This window comes from Falco rusticolus, chromosome 8 (genome assembly GCF_015220075.1).
Source record: "Falco rusticolus isolate bFalRus1 chromosome 8, bFalRus1.pri, whole genome shotgun sequence".
Classification (NCBI taxonomy): Eukaryota; Metazoa; Chordata; class Aves; order Falconiformes; family Falconidae; genus Falco; species Falco rusticolus.
In genome coordinates, this window is record NC_051194.1 from 37059606 (window position 1) to 37077274 (window position 17669).

Genomic DNA, 17669 nt, shown 5'->3' on the forward strand with positions numbered 1-17669 from the left:
ATGATCGGTATGGAGAAGATGAGATGTTTCTGACTAGGATCAGGAATCGTGAAGGTGAGACGCTCTCTTTCCCCATCCACCGAGGGAAGTGAGCAGAGCTCACTACCTTCAGAAATGGGCCTGCCCAGAGAAGATGGTTCCTGTGCCCTTACACAAACATCTCCTGGGTGATTAGTTGAACACCTCCTTCAAGGTCTTGGGAAGGGAAGGCAGACACCTCCTGTAGATGCATTCGCCTTGAACGGTCTCCCACCCTAGTTTCCGAAATCTCATTGGGCTCAGACATAAATGAAGCATAGAGCAACTGGGTCAGATCTTTGCATGAGCAAAGATGAAACCTTGGTGTGTGCAGATGTATTTAAAGCCAAAAATGAAAGACTTTGAGAGCTCATTAGGCTTTTACATTCCTCCTGAGTCTTGGTTTTGTCTGACTAAATCCTTTCTTGACTCTGACTGAAAGTCTCGGTGCTAGGCAGCTATCCTTCCTGTTTAACCTTGTGTCACTTGTGTCACTTGTAACAACAGAAGGTGAAATAATTAGGTCATTTTTTAAAAGTGGACTTCTGCTTTCCTAGCCGAGTACTCCTTTAAAGCTAAGATGTCCCCCTGACACTTCTCTTTGATATAGTACCTAATAGCTAAGCATGATGTCTTTCCTCCACCCTGCTTACTTTTTAATATAAGGCTTACAGCATGCCAGCAATTTAAAACTCCACTCTCCATTGGCAAGTCAGGATGGCTTTGGTGAACAGTCTATTACTTCTGATTATTCCTCACCATTGTGAGGGATTACAGCTGAGGACCAGTGACTTTCCCCCTACAAAGACTTTAATGGTCCAAACACACTCTCCTTGCAGATTACAGCGGAATCACTAATGCAATTTAGACCTGACTTTGATGCAGCACTCTATTGATGTGGGGTGACGCCGCAGCAAAGCAACAAGGTTAGATCTCAGCAGTGATTAAACTAGAGTTCCTGAAAGGGCGTTTGCCTCCCGTGTGTGCAGGCGTGCGGGGAGGCGGCAGGGCACGGCGCAAGGTGCCGGCGCAGAGCCCGCGCCTGCCCGCCCGCAGACCGCCAGGGAAGGCTGGATGGTCTTTAAACTGCTTCCCTGTACCCCTTCTCTGGAAGGTAACCCCGGCCTGTTCCGCTGCTGAGCAGTCGGGTCATCAAATCAACCGGTCGGTCATGAGATCCTGTTTTGCGAAGCATCGCCCCGCCGGCGCGGAGGGCGGTGCAGCCCTTGGGCGCAGGTCTGGTCCGGTGCGCAGCGCCGGGGGCCGCCGTCTTCTTGGGGCGGGGGGGCACTAACGAGAGCTCGCCGGGACCCCCGGGGCCACCGCCGCTCGCCTGCCAGGAGGGCTCGGCAGGGAGGCTCCGGGCCAGCCGCCAGCGAGCGGATCCAGCATCAGCCCCGTCCGAGGCTCCATCCCCGCTCCCTGGGGGTGAGGCCGGGCCCCGAGCGGCGGGGCTGGGGCTCGTCGGGATGTGCTAGCGCTGTATATGCCGGGGTATAAATGTATCTTTTATGTATGTGTGTGTAACATATGTATTTATAAGCAAACAAACAACTGAGCTGGGGGCTCTTTAAAACGTTCCAGCCACAGCGGTACCCAAAGGAGCGGGAAGGGAAGGGAAAAAAAAAAAGAAGAAAAAGGAAGATTTAAATATTTTTTTTTCCTCCAGGCATCTGATGTACTCCGTGACTCTGATGCTTATCAACAAGGCGTGAAGATTGCAATAAGGATCCTCCCTGGCAGGCGAGGAGGAGTGACTTGCGGGGGGCTGGGCGGGGGCGGGGTGCCGCGCGGCTGTCGCCTATAAGGAGGCGCCCAGCGCCCGGCCACCGCTTCCCGCCGCAGCGCGTGAGGGGCTTCCCGCGGCGCCGGAGCGGGCTGGGCTGGGCTGGGCTGGGGCGCGCCGCCGGCCCCGGGAGCGGCTCCTCCGGGGGCGGGGAGGGAGGTTCCCCCCGCCGGCCCCGGCTCCCCTTCCCCCGGAGCGCCTGGATGCTGGATGGAGTAAATGAGCGGAGGAAGAGGGAGCGCGCAGAGGCTGAGAGAGGGACCGGGGGAGACGGGCGGGCGGCTGGCTTCCCCCTCCGGGGCCGAACATGGATTCCCGAGCCCTCGGGGGCGTCACTCTGCTGCTCTTCAGTTTGTGGCACCTGGGATTAACCGCAACAAATTGTGAGTAGCGGGAGCGCAAGGAGTTGCCGGGGGCGGGGGGAGAGGAAGACGTGGGGAAAAAACTCCCCGAGACGGGAGGCTGAGGCAGCATGACCTCTGAGAAAGTTAGCCCGGCTCCGGCTGGCCGATGGAGCCTAGAAATGGCAAGTTGGGGCCCGATGGGGGGGATTGCGCGGCACCGTCCTGCCGGCGTGGACGGGAACGGGAGCCGCCGGAGCCCGCAACAGCCGCTCGCGGGTTTTCCCTCGCGGTTTTCTGCCCCTCCGCTGGCCGCAGTTTTTGCGGCCGGTGTCGCTGCCGCTCGCCCGGCCTCAGCTGCGCGCCGCCGGCTGGGACGGGCCGGGGCCGGGCGCCCCTGCCTGCCGCGCTGAAGGGGCCGCGCCTGCCCGCAGGAGTCCGGGGGTGCCGGGGTTTGGGGGCGCAGCCCCGCTCCGGCTTGGCGGAGCGGCGCTGGTGGCGCCGCGGGTCTTCCCCGGGCCGGCGGGCGCCGTCGGTTCCCACGGGTGCGGCTGGGTCCCGGGGCGTTCTCGCCGTCCCCGCTGCCCCTGCAGCATCCCGGGTGGGAAGCCGCCGCTCGCTCCCCCGTCCTGGGGAGATCCCCGAGCAAGTTTGCCAGGTATCGCCGCCGGCCCTACGGGCGGTGCCAGCCAGCTCCGTCCCCGCAGGCTGGAGCCTCCCTCGCTGTTGGGCTTTGCAGTGCCGCGGCGGGCGGGAACCGGCGGCGGCTCTACGGGCGCTTCGGCGAGCGCGGTGCAGCCGGGGACCTTCGGCACTGGTGGGTCCGGGAGCCCGGAGATGCTCCGCGTCCTGCCCCCGCACGGAGGCGAGGCGGGGCGGGGACGGGGCGGCCGATCCCGCGGGGAGCGGGGCCCCGCGGTGCGCAGCCTCCCCCGCGGACGCGGCCCGTCGGCGGAGCTGGGGCGGCGGCGCCGCGGGAGCGCAGCGGGCGCTAGAGGGCGCTGTTGCCCCGCCGGCGGCGCGGGGCCGCGGCTCCGTCCTGCCGCCGGCGGCCCGGCCCGATGCGGGTGCGGGATGCGCGGTGCTGGGTGCCGCCCGCCTCATCGCTCCCCAGCCAGCTGCTGCGCTGCAGGCCGTGACCTTTTTTCTTCCCCTTACTCCCCCTCCCTCCCTTCTTTTTTTAATTCCCAGTCAATTAAATTACGGTTAATATGTTTTAATAATGTTCACGAATACTAAATGGCAGGCGATTTAAAGCTGAGGCTTGCCATTACTGATGCAGTCATAAAGTTAATTCCTAACACTTAAAAAGAAACTCTGCATTAATGAGTTTTACTATTTCATGGGTGACAGTTTAATTTCCCAGTGCCAATAAACATTTCCATTGAATACACACTGCTTCCTAAATATTTAGGAGTCAATCTTTTTAAAGCGTAATGATCAATGGTTTTATTATACTGTACAGATTTTACTTATTCATTGAGCAATGAATTAGCATGGAATCAGCTGTAAGTGCTTTCTTAGGAGCTGAGTGAAGGAGCCTGTGAATCTGTAATAGCGGCAAGTTCCCTAGAAACCTCGTTAGATTCGCATGTGAAGATACCTGTGTGCGCATATGGACCTCAATAATTGCATCCAGTATGAAAATTCATCACCTTCTTAAATAAATCATCTCTGTGTGTTGGAGCTCAGGGAGGCTTCCTCAGTTTCGGGCTAAGAAAGATTATACATGGGCAAAAATATTGAGTATTATGTGCCTGTAAGTAGTATCCTGAAGTATATTTAAATAGCTATATGAAAGTGCCGTGGCTTTTAAGGGTTACTGTGCTCCCAGGTACCCAGTAAACTTTCCAAAAGAAGTTACCAAATTCTGCAAATGGAAAGCTTCAGCACAGGCTGCCGAGGTCCTTCTTTTCGAAAAGCAAAGTGCAAATGGAAAAGGATTGCTCCTGTGCCTCCTCAGTTTGAACAGTTTGGCCAAGGGAATCGCATTCAGATGCCTGTACTGGTGTATTTACAGTGGCTTCCGTAGGCTTGTTTCTGACAGGTTTTGTGAACAAGAGCAGAACTGGGGACAGTATTTACAGTGGAATAGGAGTATGCTTCTGGGAGGAAGAATGCAACTTACTTTTCTTATTAATATCTAATGTGGCATTAATCCAGTCTGGTTTTTTTCCTTCTAAATTAGGAAACTCTTAAAATTATTCTTCTGGTTTATTTAGTTTCTGTAAAGTAAAAAATCCTGAATAAGTGAAAATCTTCCCTACCACTGAGATATTTGATCTCAATTCCCTCTTTGGTAATAGTTTTTAATTAAACAAAGAATTGCTAAAGAAACTGCTTTGAAACGCAGCTACAGGCTAGGGGTCAGTAGACATCATTAGAAAGATCAAAATTAGCAAATGCTAGTAAAATATAAGACATTCCTCCCACTTTGCTTTTTGCAGTATTTTATTACATTAGGTAAATAGAGTGGCAATAGAATTTCTCCCCAGGATACTAATTGCTAGAAAATGAATAAACAGCCACATATGTAACACTGGAAATGTGTTGCACACGATATCAGGGGGAACAGACTTCTACATTTATCAGGTAGACAAGGAGACAGAAAGCCTTGCCTGCCATATAACAAATTAGTTGCCCTTTAGCAGCATATTCTGTGATATGGAAACATTAGTAGCTTTGTTAAGTCTAGATTTCCAGTCTTGAGTGCAGATTCTCTTCTCCTTTTTCTTCTTCATTTTTACAGTTGAAGGGAGAGGGAAACAGGAAAAATACAAAATGAGAAATGAACTTATGTGTTCCCCAACCACTTAGACATAGCAATTCAGGGCTAGCCTGCAGCTGCAGAAAAGAATCACAGGAGCATTCCTCATTAGTGATCCTCCACCTACCTGGTTTGGTGTTGGGTATCTTAGAATTTTTCCCTACTGTTATTTTACACATTATGCCCCCTGGCCCCTTATTTATATCTTTCTTGGCTGACTTTTTCTCATATGGCCAGAAAGATGTGGCAGATTAAAACACCTCCTGGAGAAGTGGCACCTTCTTACTCCTGTTGCAAAAGTTATTCTCAAAATGATTACATGTTTCCATTCCTGAACACAGCCTCCTCTTCCTCCCACAGAATCACTAGCACTTATTATCCCAGTTCGCAAGCACTTATTACCTCGTCACGAGACTTTCAAAACCTTTCACTTGGGCTTGGTCATAACTGTCAGTTGAAGCTGCAGAAATTCATTCTGTGGTAGAATCGGATCTATTGAAATTCTTATTGAAGTACATGGTCACAGTATGGTCTGCTACTCTGCAGTACATTTAAATGTGGCTTTACAGGAGATGTCTTAAATAACTCTATTCAGTTAAAAGATAGGTAGTGTGTGTCTATTTCGTTTTATCCTGAAATAATAATAAAAAATAATTGAAGAGAGCATACATTTTGTTCAATGAGGAAACTTTTTTATTTTTTTTAGGCAACAAAAATGCTCATTGTGATTTTAGTCATTCTCTGCAATGATGTAAATTATTTTAACTGCAGGAGTCAAACAAGAGTATGTGAAAACTTATGGGAGGCAAATTGATTCTGGATACTTGAGGCCATCAAAATCAGTTGGTGTATTTGGGACTTGTAACAGCATGAATGAGAGCTGCTGGGTCAACAGTGGTAAAGGCAAGAGGTCTCTTAAACGGTGACCTTTCTATCCATGTCATCAGAAATGCTAAGTTTTTAAGAGATCTGCTGAAATAAGTAGAATATTGATCATCTGATTTCAGTTTGCAGCTCATCTGCTTGCAGGCTGAGTAAAGAGGATCAGACACACATCTCTGGCTTTTCCTCTGACTCCAGCGCTTAAATAGTCTTTACAAAAGACTAGTATTCAGACATGCTTTCTTCCTTTTAGTTCCATACAGGGAGAAAAAAACATATACATATAGCTTTTTCATGCCTTCAGATGCAACAATGAAGAGATGGAACAGAATAATGAGATTTCCTGAGAAAGGCTGTGAATGACCCACTGCTGATCAATGCCTTTCTTGCATGTCTGTCATTATCTAGTTTTCAATCAGTTTGACTCAACTAGCACTCCTTGGCTTTGAATCAGTCTTAAAGACGGTCTTACCATGGACTACAGTGGTCCTTGGATTCTACATCCACTAGACAGATGGCATCGCCAGCCTGGGAATCTATCCAGGGTTATTATCCTCTCAGTATCAAATACTTTGTCTTCTTGGACATTTATTTTTTCTTTTTTTTTTTTTCTTCCCCCCCTCTTAATGTCATGCCAATGCAGTGGGATTTTTTGTATAAATTAACAGCAAGAACAAATTGTTTTCAAATGTGCTTGGTACATTTGTACAAAGTATAGACTTCAAGTGGAAAAATATGATTATTCTGGGTAGAACAACACACTTGTGAAGTTCTCCCAGCACATATCGTGTACAGGCTTCTGCCAGCACCCCAGTGAGGACTGATGAATATTTTTTAATCACTGCAATAATTCTTTTACCAATGGGAAACTGAGGCAGAGTATCGTAAGCAAGCCTGGAGATAGATTCTCGCATTGATTGTACATTTAAGTATCTAAAATCAGTTCTTTGGGGTCAATTGAGTTGATCTCATATGGTGCAATCATGCCCTGTGCTCTGTTAATCACGTTCATATGTGCCCTCCTATATGTAGTAATTTGTAAGTTCATGGATTGCTCTCTGTTTCCTGTTCCCCTCCCTCCCCTTCCTCTGCTGCTATTTGAAGCAAGTGGAGTTTGGATAGCTTAATACAGAAATGATTAAGAATCCAAAGGCAGTGAGAGTGTGGGATGGCATTTATTTATTTTTAGCCCCCCAAATGCATTTTCTATAGATATGTCAGGTTTCAGCTCACTTGGTAAACTTGAATTACTGTCTTACCCCACTCCCTGCTCTGAAAGAGTCGAGAATGGGAGAAACTGCAGGTATATCTGCCAGCATCACACATGACAGGGGCTTGCTATATGCATCTGCTTTCCTTGAGCCTAGCAGCCTCCAGAGTAGTATCAAGTGCTCAAGGGAGTGGGTTGCCTATATAGAGCACCAGGTTGCCCGCTGTGCGTTTGGCTTTTTTTTTTTTTTTTTTTTTTTTAAAAAAGGACTCTGCTAGGTTTTCCCATCCCCAGAATTGGGGGGAAAGGTATTCTGGTTCTGTAGCATTCACTTTTTCAGGCTGGTGCGGCCTTACTGATAGAAGGGCTACATTTGCATCCCATTGGTAGGACGTGGATGTGATTCTTTCTGGACATCTTTCTTCTGGGTCTATGCAGAAAGGGAGGGTGAAAAAGAGAAAAAAACTGGTAGAAATGTGTGACTGTTTTCTTTCTGCTGTCACTAAAGTGTCTTTAAGAGACATGGTCTTCCCCCCCCCCCCCCCCCCCCCATTCCTAACTAAACTCCCTCTACTCAAACCAATAAAGAGGGGAAAGAATAGTACAATCCTGATGTAATGAAGGTTTAAAATTCCAGGCAGTTCCTGGAGACTCTGAAAGCATCACTTGGTAAAGCAGAAAGCATCAGTAGACCTATTAGCATGTCTCTGTAGAGTCAGAGGAAAATAAGAATTTTTTTATACAGTGCTGGACTGATATCATTGAAAATTAATTTCCTTGTATTAATCTTGTCTCTGAATTTTCTAATCGCCCTGTGCAGATTCTTGTGGGCTGATAATTCCATCTGTTCACTGGATCGGTGCAACTGATGATGTTTTAAATTATGAAAACAATGCAGTATAGAATCTAGAGGAAAAAAAGATATGTCAAAACATTGATTTATTTATTTTTAATTATCCACTCTGTTAAGCAGTTAAAAAAAATTGCTAGTTCATAGTGTGGTGATATAACTGCTCTTCTAAATATATATATATGCAGAAAATATTTCATATTTTAGCTGGTATTTGCTGCAAAAATAAAGTAGCCTAGTAAAAGAGAGAGCATGAAGCCATTTGTAAATGCCATGAAGGATCTTGCCTGATCTGTATTCCAGGAGAGGAAACCACATTTTTCTAGCTGTTTTGCCTCTGCATGGTACTAGCTCTTTCTCTACGTTCTTACAAATGCATACTGGAACATGGGTAACTTGGTCCATTTCCTACAGAAGTTTGTGCTCAGAGATATCAACACAGGTTCTGAATAAAGCAGTGGAAATCTGTATGAACCTACCTATTTATATATAAATGGGTATTAGAATACTGGTTGTTTCAATTATTTTATTTTATAACCTGTGAATTAAAAGCCTGCTAAGTTGACTTTTTTGAATGTACAATTGTAGTACTTTGAGCTCTGTATCTTATTTTCAGTTAGAGAGACAAAGTGGTCTTCTAGGTAATGGTAGCTCTTATTTTCTCCAGTGTTTCTCTACCATAATAAAGACCTCACCAGTGTTCAACCTCTCTAGTGCAACCCTAGAGGTCTCAACCTGCATAGGCATTGAATAACCCTAAAATAACAGAAGTGTGCTACAGGCAGGGCAGGGCAACAGGATGTGATGAGTTTGTGGGCACCTGGGACAAAAGGTTTCTTTCTTCCATGGCAGAAGTTGTCAGTGCAAATAATTTTGGAAGAGAGACGCTTGTTCAACTTATTATTTTTTTTTAGATGCTGTATATGTATTTGGGGATTTTTCTGACTGAGAAGAAGGTTTTAGTGTTAGAAAGAAATATCAAACATGAAGTAATGATTCACGTGGCAGAAGTGACACTAGTTCCTTAGTCTCCTCTGTATCAGTGCCAGCATACCAGTGTAACTCTTGTCCTCATCCTATGCGTGTGGCAAATCATAGAGAGGAGACAGGCTTGGAATCGGACCCCTGTGTGGCAGTGTGTTGCGGATGGGAGGAAGTTTCTAGGGAACTAGGGTGCAAATGGGCTTTTAAGTGAACTAGTAGATTTTTCCCTCAGTTTGACTCTGTTTGAAACTGGCTTTGGATAATGGCAGCTCAACAGTTTCTATTCTGTCATGAGTGTTGATTACTTAAGTGTAGAGGAATGAAGCTGGGCTAATTAACATTAATAATATACAGCTGTGGGCTGGCTTGGGGGTGGTGTGGCTGATGTAGATAAGGTGCAGCTGTGGCTGGTTCTGTTAAGAGGTTGGGCAGCCAACAAAGAGAGAGCAGCTGAGGAAGGAGCAGAAAGAGAGTGCCTGCCCTGTGTGAGGAGAAGGCAGCAGAGGGACTGGCATGAAGCTGGTAAAAGACCTCGTTGCAGCTGGCTAGTTTGGAGAGTGCTGCGACAGTTCAGTAACTAATTTTAAAGTAACATTCATCAACATCACTGTGATTTGACATATGGAGGCATTTCAGCTCCAGGATTCTGTTGGTGTGCTTGTATTGGGCAGGGAAGTCCAGATTCCTGACCATGGAAGTTGGGTTACTGATCAGTTGGACGTAGGTCTTGGGGGCTTCCTGGGAAAAGTCTCTGTGACTTCCTTTTGTCATAGTCATCACTGGTGCAATGTGTCTGATTTTTAGCTTATAATATGCCAACACTGTTTCCATGCTGGACAACACAACTCCAGATTTGAGGTTAGAGGGTATTCTTGATGAGTATCACTGTTACATGGATTCCTAAGAGCAATAACAACGAAAAGCTAACTTTGTAATTGCTCATTCAATGCCATTCTAGACTATAAAAGGTTTTTAGTGTCTGGTGTTAATGTACTCTTTTGCAAACTGTTAATTGCCTGGGATCTGTGTGATCTTTATAGGATGAAAGAGCACAGAATTGTAGTGGGACACACTGTACTCCTTTCAGCCCGGTACCCAGAAATACTCAAGATATTCAGCAACAACCACAGCAGTGGAAACTGCAGAGAATAACTGTGGTATCATTCTGGGGAATGCTTCCCTTTTGACATTGGCAATTGGAGTTTAGCATAGAGCTCCAATGCTTGAAACAGAATAGTATTCAATACTAACCATTGTGGCACAGCAGCGGTTGGACTAGAAAGGAAATAAATGTGTTTTCATTCTCTATTTTATTGTGTGTATTGAGAAGGATTGAGTGTTGGCCCTTAGGAATTCTGGAGCATAAATTTTTCTTCTAAAACTATTCAGTGCACTGTGTTGCCAATATAGTAGTAAATAATAATAATAATTTTAAAATGGGTAGAATCCTCTCTTTGTTCCCAGCTGGGCAATAAGGAGTTGATAAATGCTGTACTGCCTGGATTAGAATTGGCAAGTTCCATTTACTTCTGCTCTAAGTGGTGAGGCATTGTTCCTTGATGACAATGGTTCTTCACTGATGACAGCTTGTCAGCAGTCCAGGAACAGAGACAAATACCTTGTGATCGATGTCACCAGTGACATAGCTGTAGTCGTTCCCATATTAGTTCTGTGATGTCTCTATATGTCTGGGCCTAAATTGCCCCCACTTCTGATGTAGATACCATGAGCCATTGCTCTCTGTCCTCCTAGGTCATAAAAACAACCTACTGAACATTAATAAGGCCATTTTCTTCCTTCCCTCCATTCAAACTTATCACTGGAGCAAGAGGGGAAACTGCTTTTTTTTTTTTTTGTACTGCAGAATAGGTGGGGTGTCTATAAAATTATAGATAAGGAAAAGAGCAGGAGATTTAGTCTATTCTTTGTAGGGAAAAGAGGGGAGGTCGCAATGGATCTTCTCCCAGTTTCCCATTGCTAGTGACAGCTTCCTAAGGCACTCAGTGAGGAGGTCTGAATGAATGGTCCAAGTGAGTTATCAGTGCACCATTAAGAGTAACACATTCATTTGTAACCAGAATTGATTATGAAGAGGACAAAAGGAACTAAATATGCTATGAAAATGCATGTTGTAGATTTTTTTTCCCCTTGATGAATAATTCATCCTCTTCTAGTATCCATGAAAACAAAACCACTGTGCACATAAGAACCCATTAAAAAAGTTAATCCCACAAATGGCTGAACACGGAGAAAATCAGCTTTTGTTTTAAAAGGTAGATTTACTCAAATCTTCTCTAATTTGATTTGCCAGTGGGGTATAATTTAAGTCAAACAAGTTAGCAGCATTACTTGCTATATGAAGGTCTAAATATTTAATAGATTATGAGAAATGCTTGCCCCACAGGATTATAAGCTAAGGAGCACTCATTCTCTGTGGTGCAGAGGGTAAGCTAAACCCAATTGGAATAGCAAGCAAAATGGAGAGGGAGCTTCTGTTCACAGGATATGGTGCTCTAAAGCTGGCCTTGGGAGCACGTCATGTACCCGCTATTCTAAATAATCCTGGGGAAATTACCTCTATGAGTAATTATAGATACTTTTTTTAGTAGCTGTAAGGGTTCATGATTTTCCTGTGGTCTCTACATGTCTGTGAAGATGACCACAGTGAACCTCTCCTAGCCAGAGCACATGTGGAACATGCAGGATGCTGTGTGTTCAGATAATCCCGATGGGCATCTGCCTGTCTGCTCCTGGATGATCATGTCAGCAGGAGGGGTAGAATCAGCACCTCTACAGAGACTGGTGCTTCAGAGGAGCTAAAGAGTTTTGTTTGAAGCTATCTAGGAAGTTCTCTGAAAAAAAACAGAATATGAACTTGGATGTGTTGGATTCTAGGTGGGCTTTTCACCCATCGGCTGCCCTACCCTTGGTGCAACTGCTTATGTGGACGCTAAGCAGAGCAGCAGAGAGAAGGGAGAAGAGAAACCTTACACAGACAGAACAGTACCATTGGATTTCCTCCTACCTGCCCCCCAAAATTCAGAGGGATTGGTTCATGGGTATTTTATTATTTTTAAATTTTGTATCAAAATAGTTTGTGTTGTAATTTTAGAGGAAGAACCTCCTTCAGCAGCCCTGAGCAAGATTAAGCAGCTATGGCATTTTTCAGAGACACTTTGTTTGGAAAAGAAGATGAACATTTGATGAATTTCAATCAGATGTAGCTGCAGCATTCAAATATTTATAGATTATCAAATTCCCTTTTCCCCAGCTCTGCCTCTTAACTGCAGTACTCATCTTATATGCAATATTAATTCTCATTATTCTTGGACAGTTATTCACTGAATTCTTATGCATATTCAGTTCATATGGAACCTGGTCTAAACTTCCTGAGAATGGAGTCACTCCAACTTGAATTTCAAATAATCTTTTCCCCAGAAATCAGTTCATCCAGTGTACAAATCCTTGTTACTGTTCTCCTGTGAAGTTTATTTTCCTCAAAAGCTGTCCAGCAATGTATGCGATACAAGATGTTTGTACCTGTCAGTACAAAGAACCGTTCGTTTCCCCGATTGTTGCTGCTCCTTTTGAGTATATCATATGAGAGTGTGTTGGCCTGCTCTTTTGTCATATTCTATGCCAACCATATATCCAACTTATTGACAATATAATAAGTTAAAGTTGCACACCCTTTTGCATTTTTTTTTTACCAACAGTTGTTCTGTTTCCTGGGTCCTCCTGTTCTCTTGAGGTGAGTCTAGCTGCTATAACACATAGGATTACACTGAGATAATAATTTCTTACAAACATTACAGAAGGTATTTTAAATGTTCTGAAAAGCTGATAGTCCAAAGGTACTTGGTTGTCTGTCTCCTAGGCAGGTATGAGCTCACACTGCTGGTGCTTCTGGCTGGACAGATGAAAGCTTATTCCAGCCTGGAAAAAATACAGCTAGCTTTTTGTTAGTAGCATTTGATACGTGAGGTTGCTCATAACAATGTATAAAAGTCCACACCGATACCTTTAAAGAAACTAAATCCCACATTTTTTCCCATCCCTATTTCTCTGCTCTAACAAAATGCATTGGAGTAATTTAATTTGTTTTCTGGCCCAGTTTCCCGGTGGTGAGCTACTGTATGATTTCTGTGCTCTAGGAAAGCCATAAAAAAATTTAACAGTTGACTTTGCCATTCATGTGAAGCGTATAGGCTGGAACCAGGTGTTATGGGGAGAAAAGGGTGAACTGAATCAGGCTGAAAAGTAGTATTGTCAGTCATTCCTGAATTCTAAATTTCCCTAAGACCGACTAACATTAGACACTTTAACTACAACATTAACTTTTTTCTTGCAAATTATAAGCTATTCTCCTTTTGAAATCTGCTGCGCATGCCTCGAAGCAGCCTATTTACTGCATCATTATGAGTTTGGATTACAAACGCCTTTACACACCCACATTCATCAGCGAGTCATTGCAAAAGCCCAGACTGTTTTTCAGATAACCAATGGAGATACGCTTTTCATCTGTACTTTTGCTCAGGAGCTGTGGTTGGCTTTGTTGGGCGAGGTCAACCAATATGAAAGAAGCTGCCTACTTTCTTGAGACCTTAGCAGGATAGAAAAAAGCTGGTCACTAAATCATAAGTAATTTTCCACTTTAGCTTATGGAAGGAGGTATCAACTGCCATGACTCATCCCATTCACAGGAAATGCAAGTTACTTCACTTGCTCTGACAGGCTTGATCCAAATCTCACCAATTCTGTCACTGGGTCTGGACATCAGTGACTTCTGTGAATTAAATAAGGAAGTCCCAATTTGACAACCTTTCTTTGATTACAAGCAGACAGTGAGTCAGAGCTGTAACAGAACAGATTTTCCTCCTACCCTTTATTTCTCTCACACACTCCTCCCTCCCACCTTCCTTAGTGGCATCTGATTTATAGTGCCTCTTTTTCTGCAACTTCATCTAATTAGCACAGGCACTGGGGTCAGTATTCTAACACCTGACAGACTTTACAAGGGAACACCACAATTACAAGTGCAATTATCTGTTTTTCTGCTGCACTGAAAAATGTAGCATATGAAAATTAACATAAAACCCTAAGTGTTAGGATGAAAGTGTGGGTGTTAGGGGAGAGGCACCATCTTCAAATTTGAAAGGCTTGGGTTTGATGCTTGACTTTTGGAAAGTTTTCCTAGGCACCATCAGGTGATGTGTTTAATTGCTTTGAGCTTGAGTTTACCAGGTTTGTCTCATGAGGGCTAAATGTTCATATCTACTAGTGTATACAGACTTACCCCTAACAACAGGGGTTAAAGAAAGAGGCCCTTATGCTAGGCAGTAACTTAATGTAAGTGATAATGCTATTAACACACTTCTTTCAAAAGTACTGACTGCATCAATAAATAATGGAGTTTCTAAACCATTGTGATTGTGTTGGTTCTCCCTGGTGCTTTTTGTAGGGGTCTGTATGCGACAACTTTTAGGATCATTGTGTAAATCTACAACTATGAAGTCTTCAGTGGGAGAACTAGGGGCTGGTTGGCTGTGACCCAGGAAAACAAAACACTTCTTGAACACTGTAACATTCCAGTCATTTCTATAGGACATGTGGGTAGAGCTATCTGGCATCTCCCTACAAAGGTATGTGAGTTTGCACCAAGCTGCCTGCACTGGTGCTAAACTATAATTGGAAATGGTACATTCATGTTAAGTTGAAGAATAACAACCAGCTAAATATGACTATAAACAAGTGTCCTGAGATAGCCAAAAGAACTGCACAGGAGAAGGGTTATTCCTTTTTATTTCTTACATTAAGGGAAACTATAATCTTAGCTTAGAGGAAATTTAGAGCGAATCTATAAAGTCATGATCAGCCTAAGCTTTGTGAATTCCAAGACAGGCACTTAATTCACTGTTCAGGCAGGGAGAAAAACAGTTCACAGCTGGAAATGCCTGTTCATCCCTTCCACGAGATGCACAGAGAAGGGTAATTGATTTAGACTCCTTCAGGATAGGAACGGGTTTTCTGTGTTAGTAAGCGTGAAGTACAAGGTCTTCATCCTAGTGGGAGGATCTCTTCATGCCAGTGATGAAAACAGCCAAGTCTCAGCTCTGAGGAATACATACAAGTGCAAATGCATCTTCTGCTGCTTCAGCATGTTTGTAGGCATGTCAGTGACTAGTGGAGTCTTTGATGACTTTGCGGAAACAGTTTGATGAGAACAGGCAGACTGTCCTAGTCTGAGACTAGTAAACCAATCCCTCAGCCCCCAAGGAATGAAAAGGTTTTTTTTAGCCCTAAACTAAGAAATAGGACACTCACTTAAGCTGATACTGAAGGTAGCAAAGTTTAATTCTTAGATATCCATGATCTATGTATATCTGTAGATTTTCTTCAACTAGGAAGTAATAGTGATGGAAAACTCCTCCTCCTTCCCATGTCCATAACCTACTTTTGAGCGTAAGTATATGAAAAAAGGTAGCAGTCATTCATGATACTCCAGAGCACTGCATTAATCAGTAAGTCCGTTTATTTCATTAAGGCAGAGTACCAAAGAAAAAGTCTGAGGCTAGTACTAGTATGTTTAAAGCCAAGTGCAATCAGGATTATCCCACTCCATGATAGAATTTGTCAGTGATTAAAAACTGCTTCCTGTAACATTCTTGCATACAGTAGCAAATAAATCTTATGCTTATACTCAGTGTAAGAATTATGAATAAACAGCACATAATGCATAGCCTCACTTCATTCACTGAAGTGACCAAGAAGATCAAACCAAAGTGAAACAGTCATCAGCTATGCAAATGAACAAGGCTTAGAGCAAATCTGCCTGTGTTAAGTCAGTGACTTGATGGGTTGTATTTTTGATTAAGCTTCCCTGGGGGGAAGGAAAGGTTTAATTAAAAGATTCAAGGGTAATTCAGAATAGGAAGTCATGTCTATTTCATCTCTGCCAGAGCTTTGGAAAATTGGTGGCTGCTGATGGAGCAGGTTGAGGTGCAAACAGGCAAGAAATAGGAACATCTCCTTTGTGAGTTTGGACCTTCCCATCTGCACTAACTACTGTTTTCAGTCTTCCCTCTCCTCATAGCAACAGAGTCAGTAGTGGCTGCTCTCTGCTGCTCTTCTCTAGCTTTGCCCTTTACTTCTTTTTTCTGAATAAAGCAACTTCAGTAACACAAAGTTGTCAAAGACCTGAGATCTGGCAGGCTGCAACGTGAAGCTGCTTCAGTGTTGTGGTATCATTTCAGATAGGTTAAAAGCTGAGCCTCTCAAATATTGAAATGCTGGCAGAATCAAGTGTCTCAAATAAGTAAGGTAATAAAAAAGACCTTTCTGAATAGAGAAGAACATTGGTATTTTACAGGTCAGTAAAGGATTTGTCTCAGGTGAATGTCTCCTAGAAATGGCTGAATAGTTTTCTAAGGTTGTTGGTCAGTTTTGATGAAAGAACAAGAGAGAAAGCACTTTTAGTGCTGTTTCTAAGAATCTGTGGGGAAATTATCTTCATTTTTCAGATCACATTATGTTTCTGTACCTGATGCTCTGTTTATTTAACATTTAAATACTGCTTTTGTAGTTGAAAAGCAAATGGCTACAGAATCTCATTAGGACTATTGAGGTTAGGTTTTACAGTATAAACATGTTTCAGTTGAGTCCAGAGGATTTAATTCTTAGCATATTGTTCAGAAAAGCAATAGCACACTTAAGCAATGTAAACAGTGAACATACAGAGTACTCATTTCAGAAGCCAAACGTTCCAGTATACAATACCACAAGCCAGAATGGTTCAACTAGAAGAAAAATATTTATACCTCTTAATAGACTCCTCTTAATTGAAAAGTATATAGAGCTGATGAAAATAAATTCTCCCCTTTCCTCTTCTTTTAGGGGAATTTAACTTTTTTTTTCTTTCCAAGGTGGAGGAAATAACATTTAGATGATGGAATAAAATCAAATAAAGAATGCTCAGCCCTGACGATGAGACATCAAATCCTCAAAATAGTCTGCTCCTCAATTCTGCTGACTACTCAGTTCACAATTTCCTGTTGTAAATGCAACACTTGAAATCTAATTTTCAATAGGTGTGTCCAGATCTTTCTACTGACTTATGTGTGTGTGTTTACCTATATATGACATCTTAACAGAAAAAAAAATTGTGTGCCTATTTTCAGCTCTTTGTACAGGGCATGGTATTTTAGATGTTGTTGCTTTTGTAGAAACCCATTTCTTTACAATTACTAAAATAAAACCAAAAATGAGGTGGTAGAATCAAACAGTTTCCCAATGAAGTCCATTCATTTCCACTTTCATGTTTTATTATTGCCTTTATTGTACTCTTTTTTTTTTTTTTTTTTTGTTTTGTGGAGGGAATAATTTTCTAAGATTGCATAACTTCAATATTCTGTTTAATCTGCTTATAAAATGTTTTTAAGATGTCATTAGGAATTTGACTCTTGCATGCAATCTTTTCCAAGAATTTCTCTACTTTGTGACTTTCTATCATTTGTCATTTAATGATGGCTAGTGAGACCCTGGTGCTCTGCAATACCTTCAGCTCATCACAGTGTCTTTTTATTGGTATCTGCTATGATTAAAATCTCCCTGTTTTATTATAAATTTCATGCAAAGAAATTTTTCTGTGGTGTAAGGAGGGGTAGACTCTCTACTGATTATATTCCATTTTAAGAACACCAAAGTAGTTGCCTATAAAGGGACATGATTAGTTACCCTTACACCTTTTGAGCCCTCTGCTCAAGAGCTTGCTGCTGTTTCTGGTAGAAGAAAGATTACATCCAGAAGGACCTTTTCACACAGGCCATGTGCCC

General features: G+C 43.5%; 1 protein-coding gene across 1 annotated transcript in view; it reads left to right on the top strand.

The window, feature by feature from the left end:
- The first annotated feature begins 1896 nt into the window (after window positions 1–1896).
- The window catches only part of CNTNAP5 (contactin associated protein family member 5), a 295991-nt gene continuing 280218 nt past the window's right edge, over window positions 1897–17669 (top strand). The window contains exon 1 of the mRNA XM_037398285.1: window positions 1897–2187. Within this exon, the coding sequence (XP_037254182.1) occupies window positions 2112–2187 (76 nt within the window). The 5' untranslated portion in view covers window positions 1897–2111. The remainder of the gene's footprint in view (window positions 2188–17669) is intronic.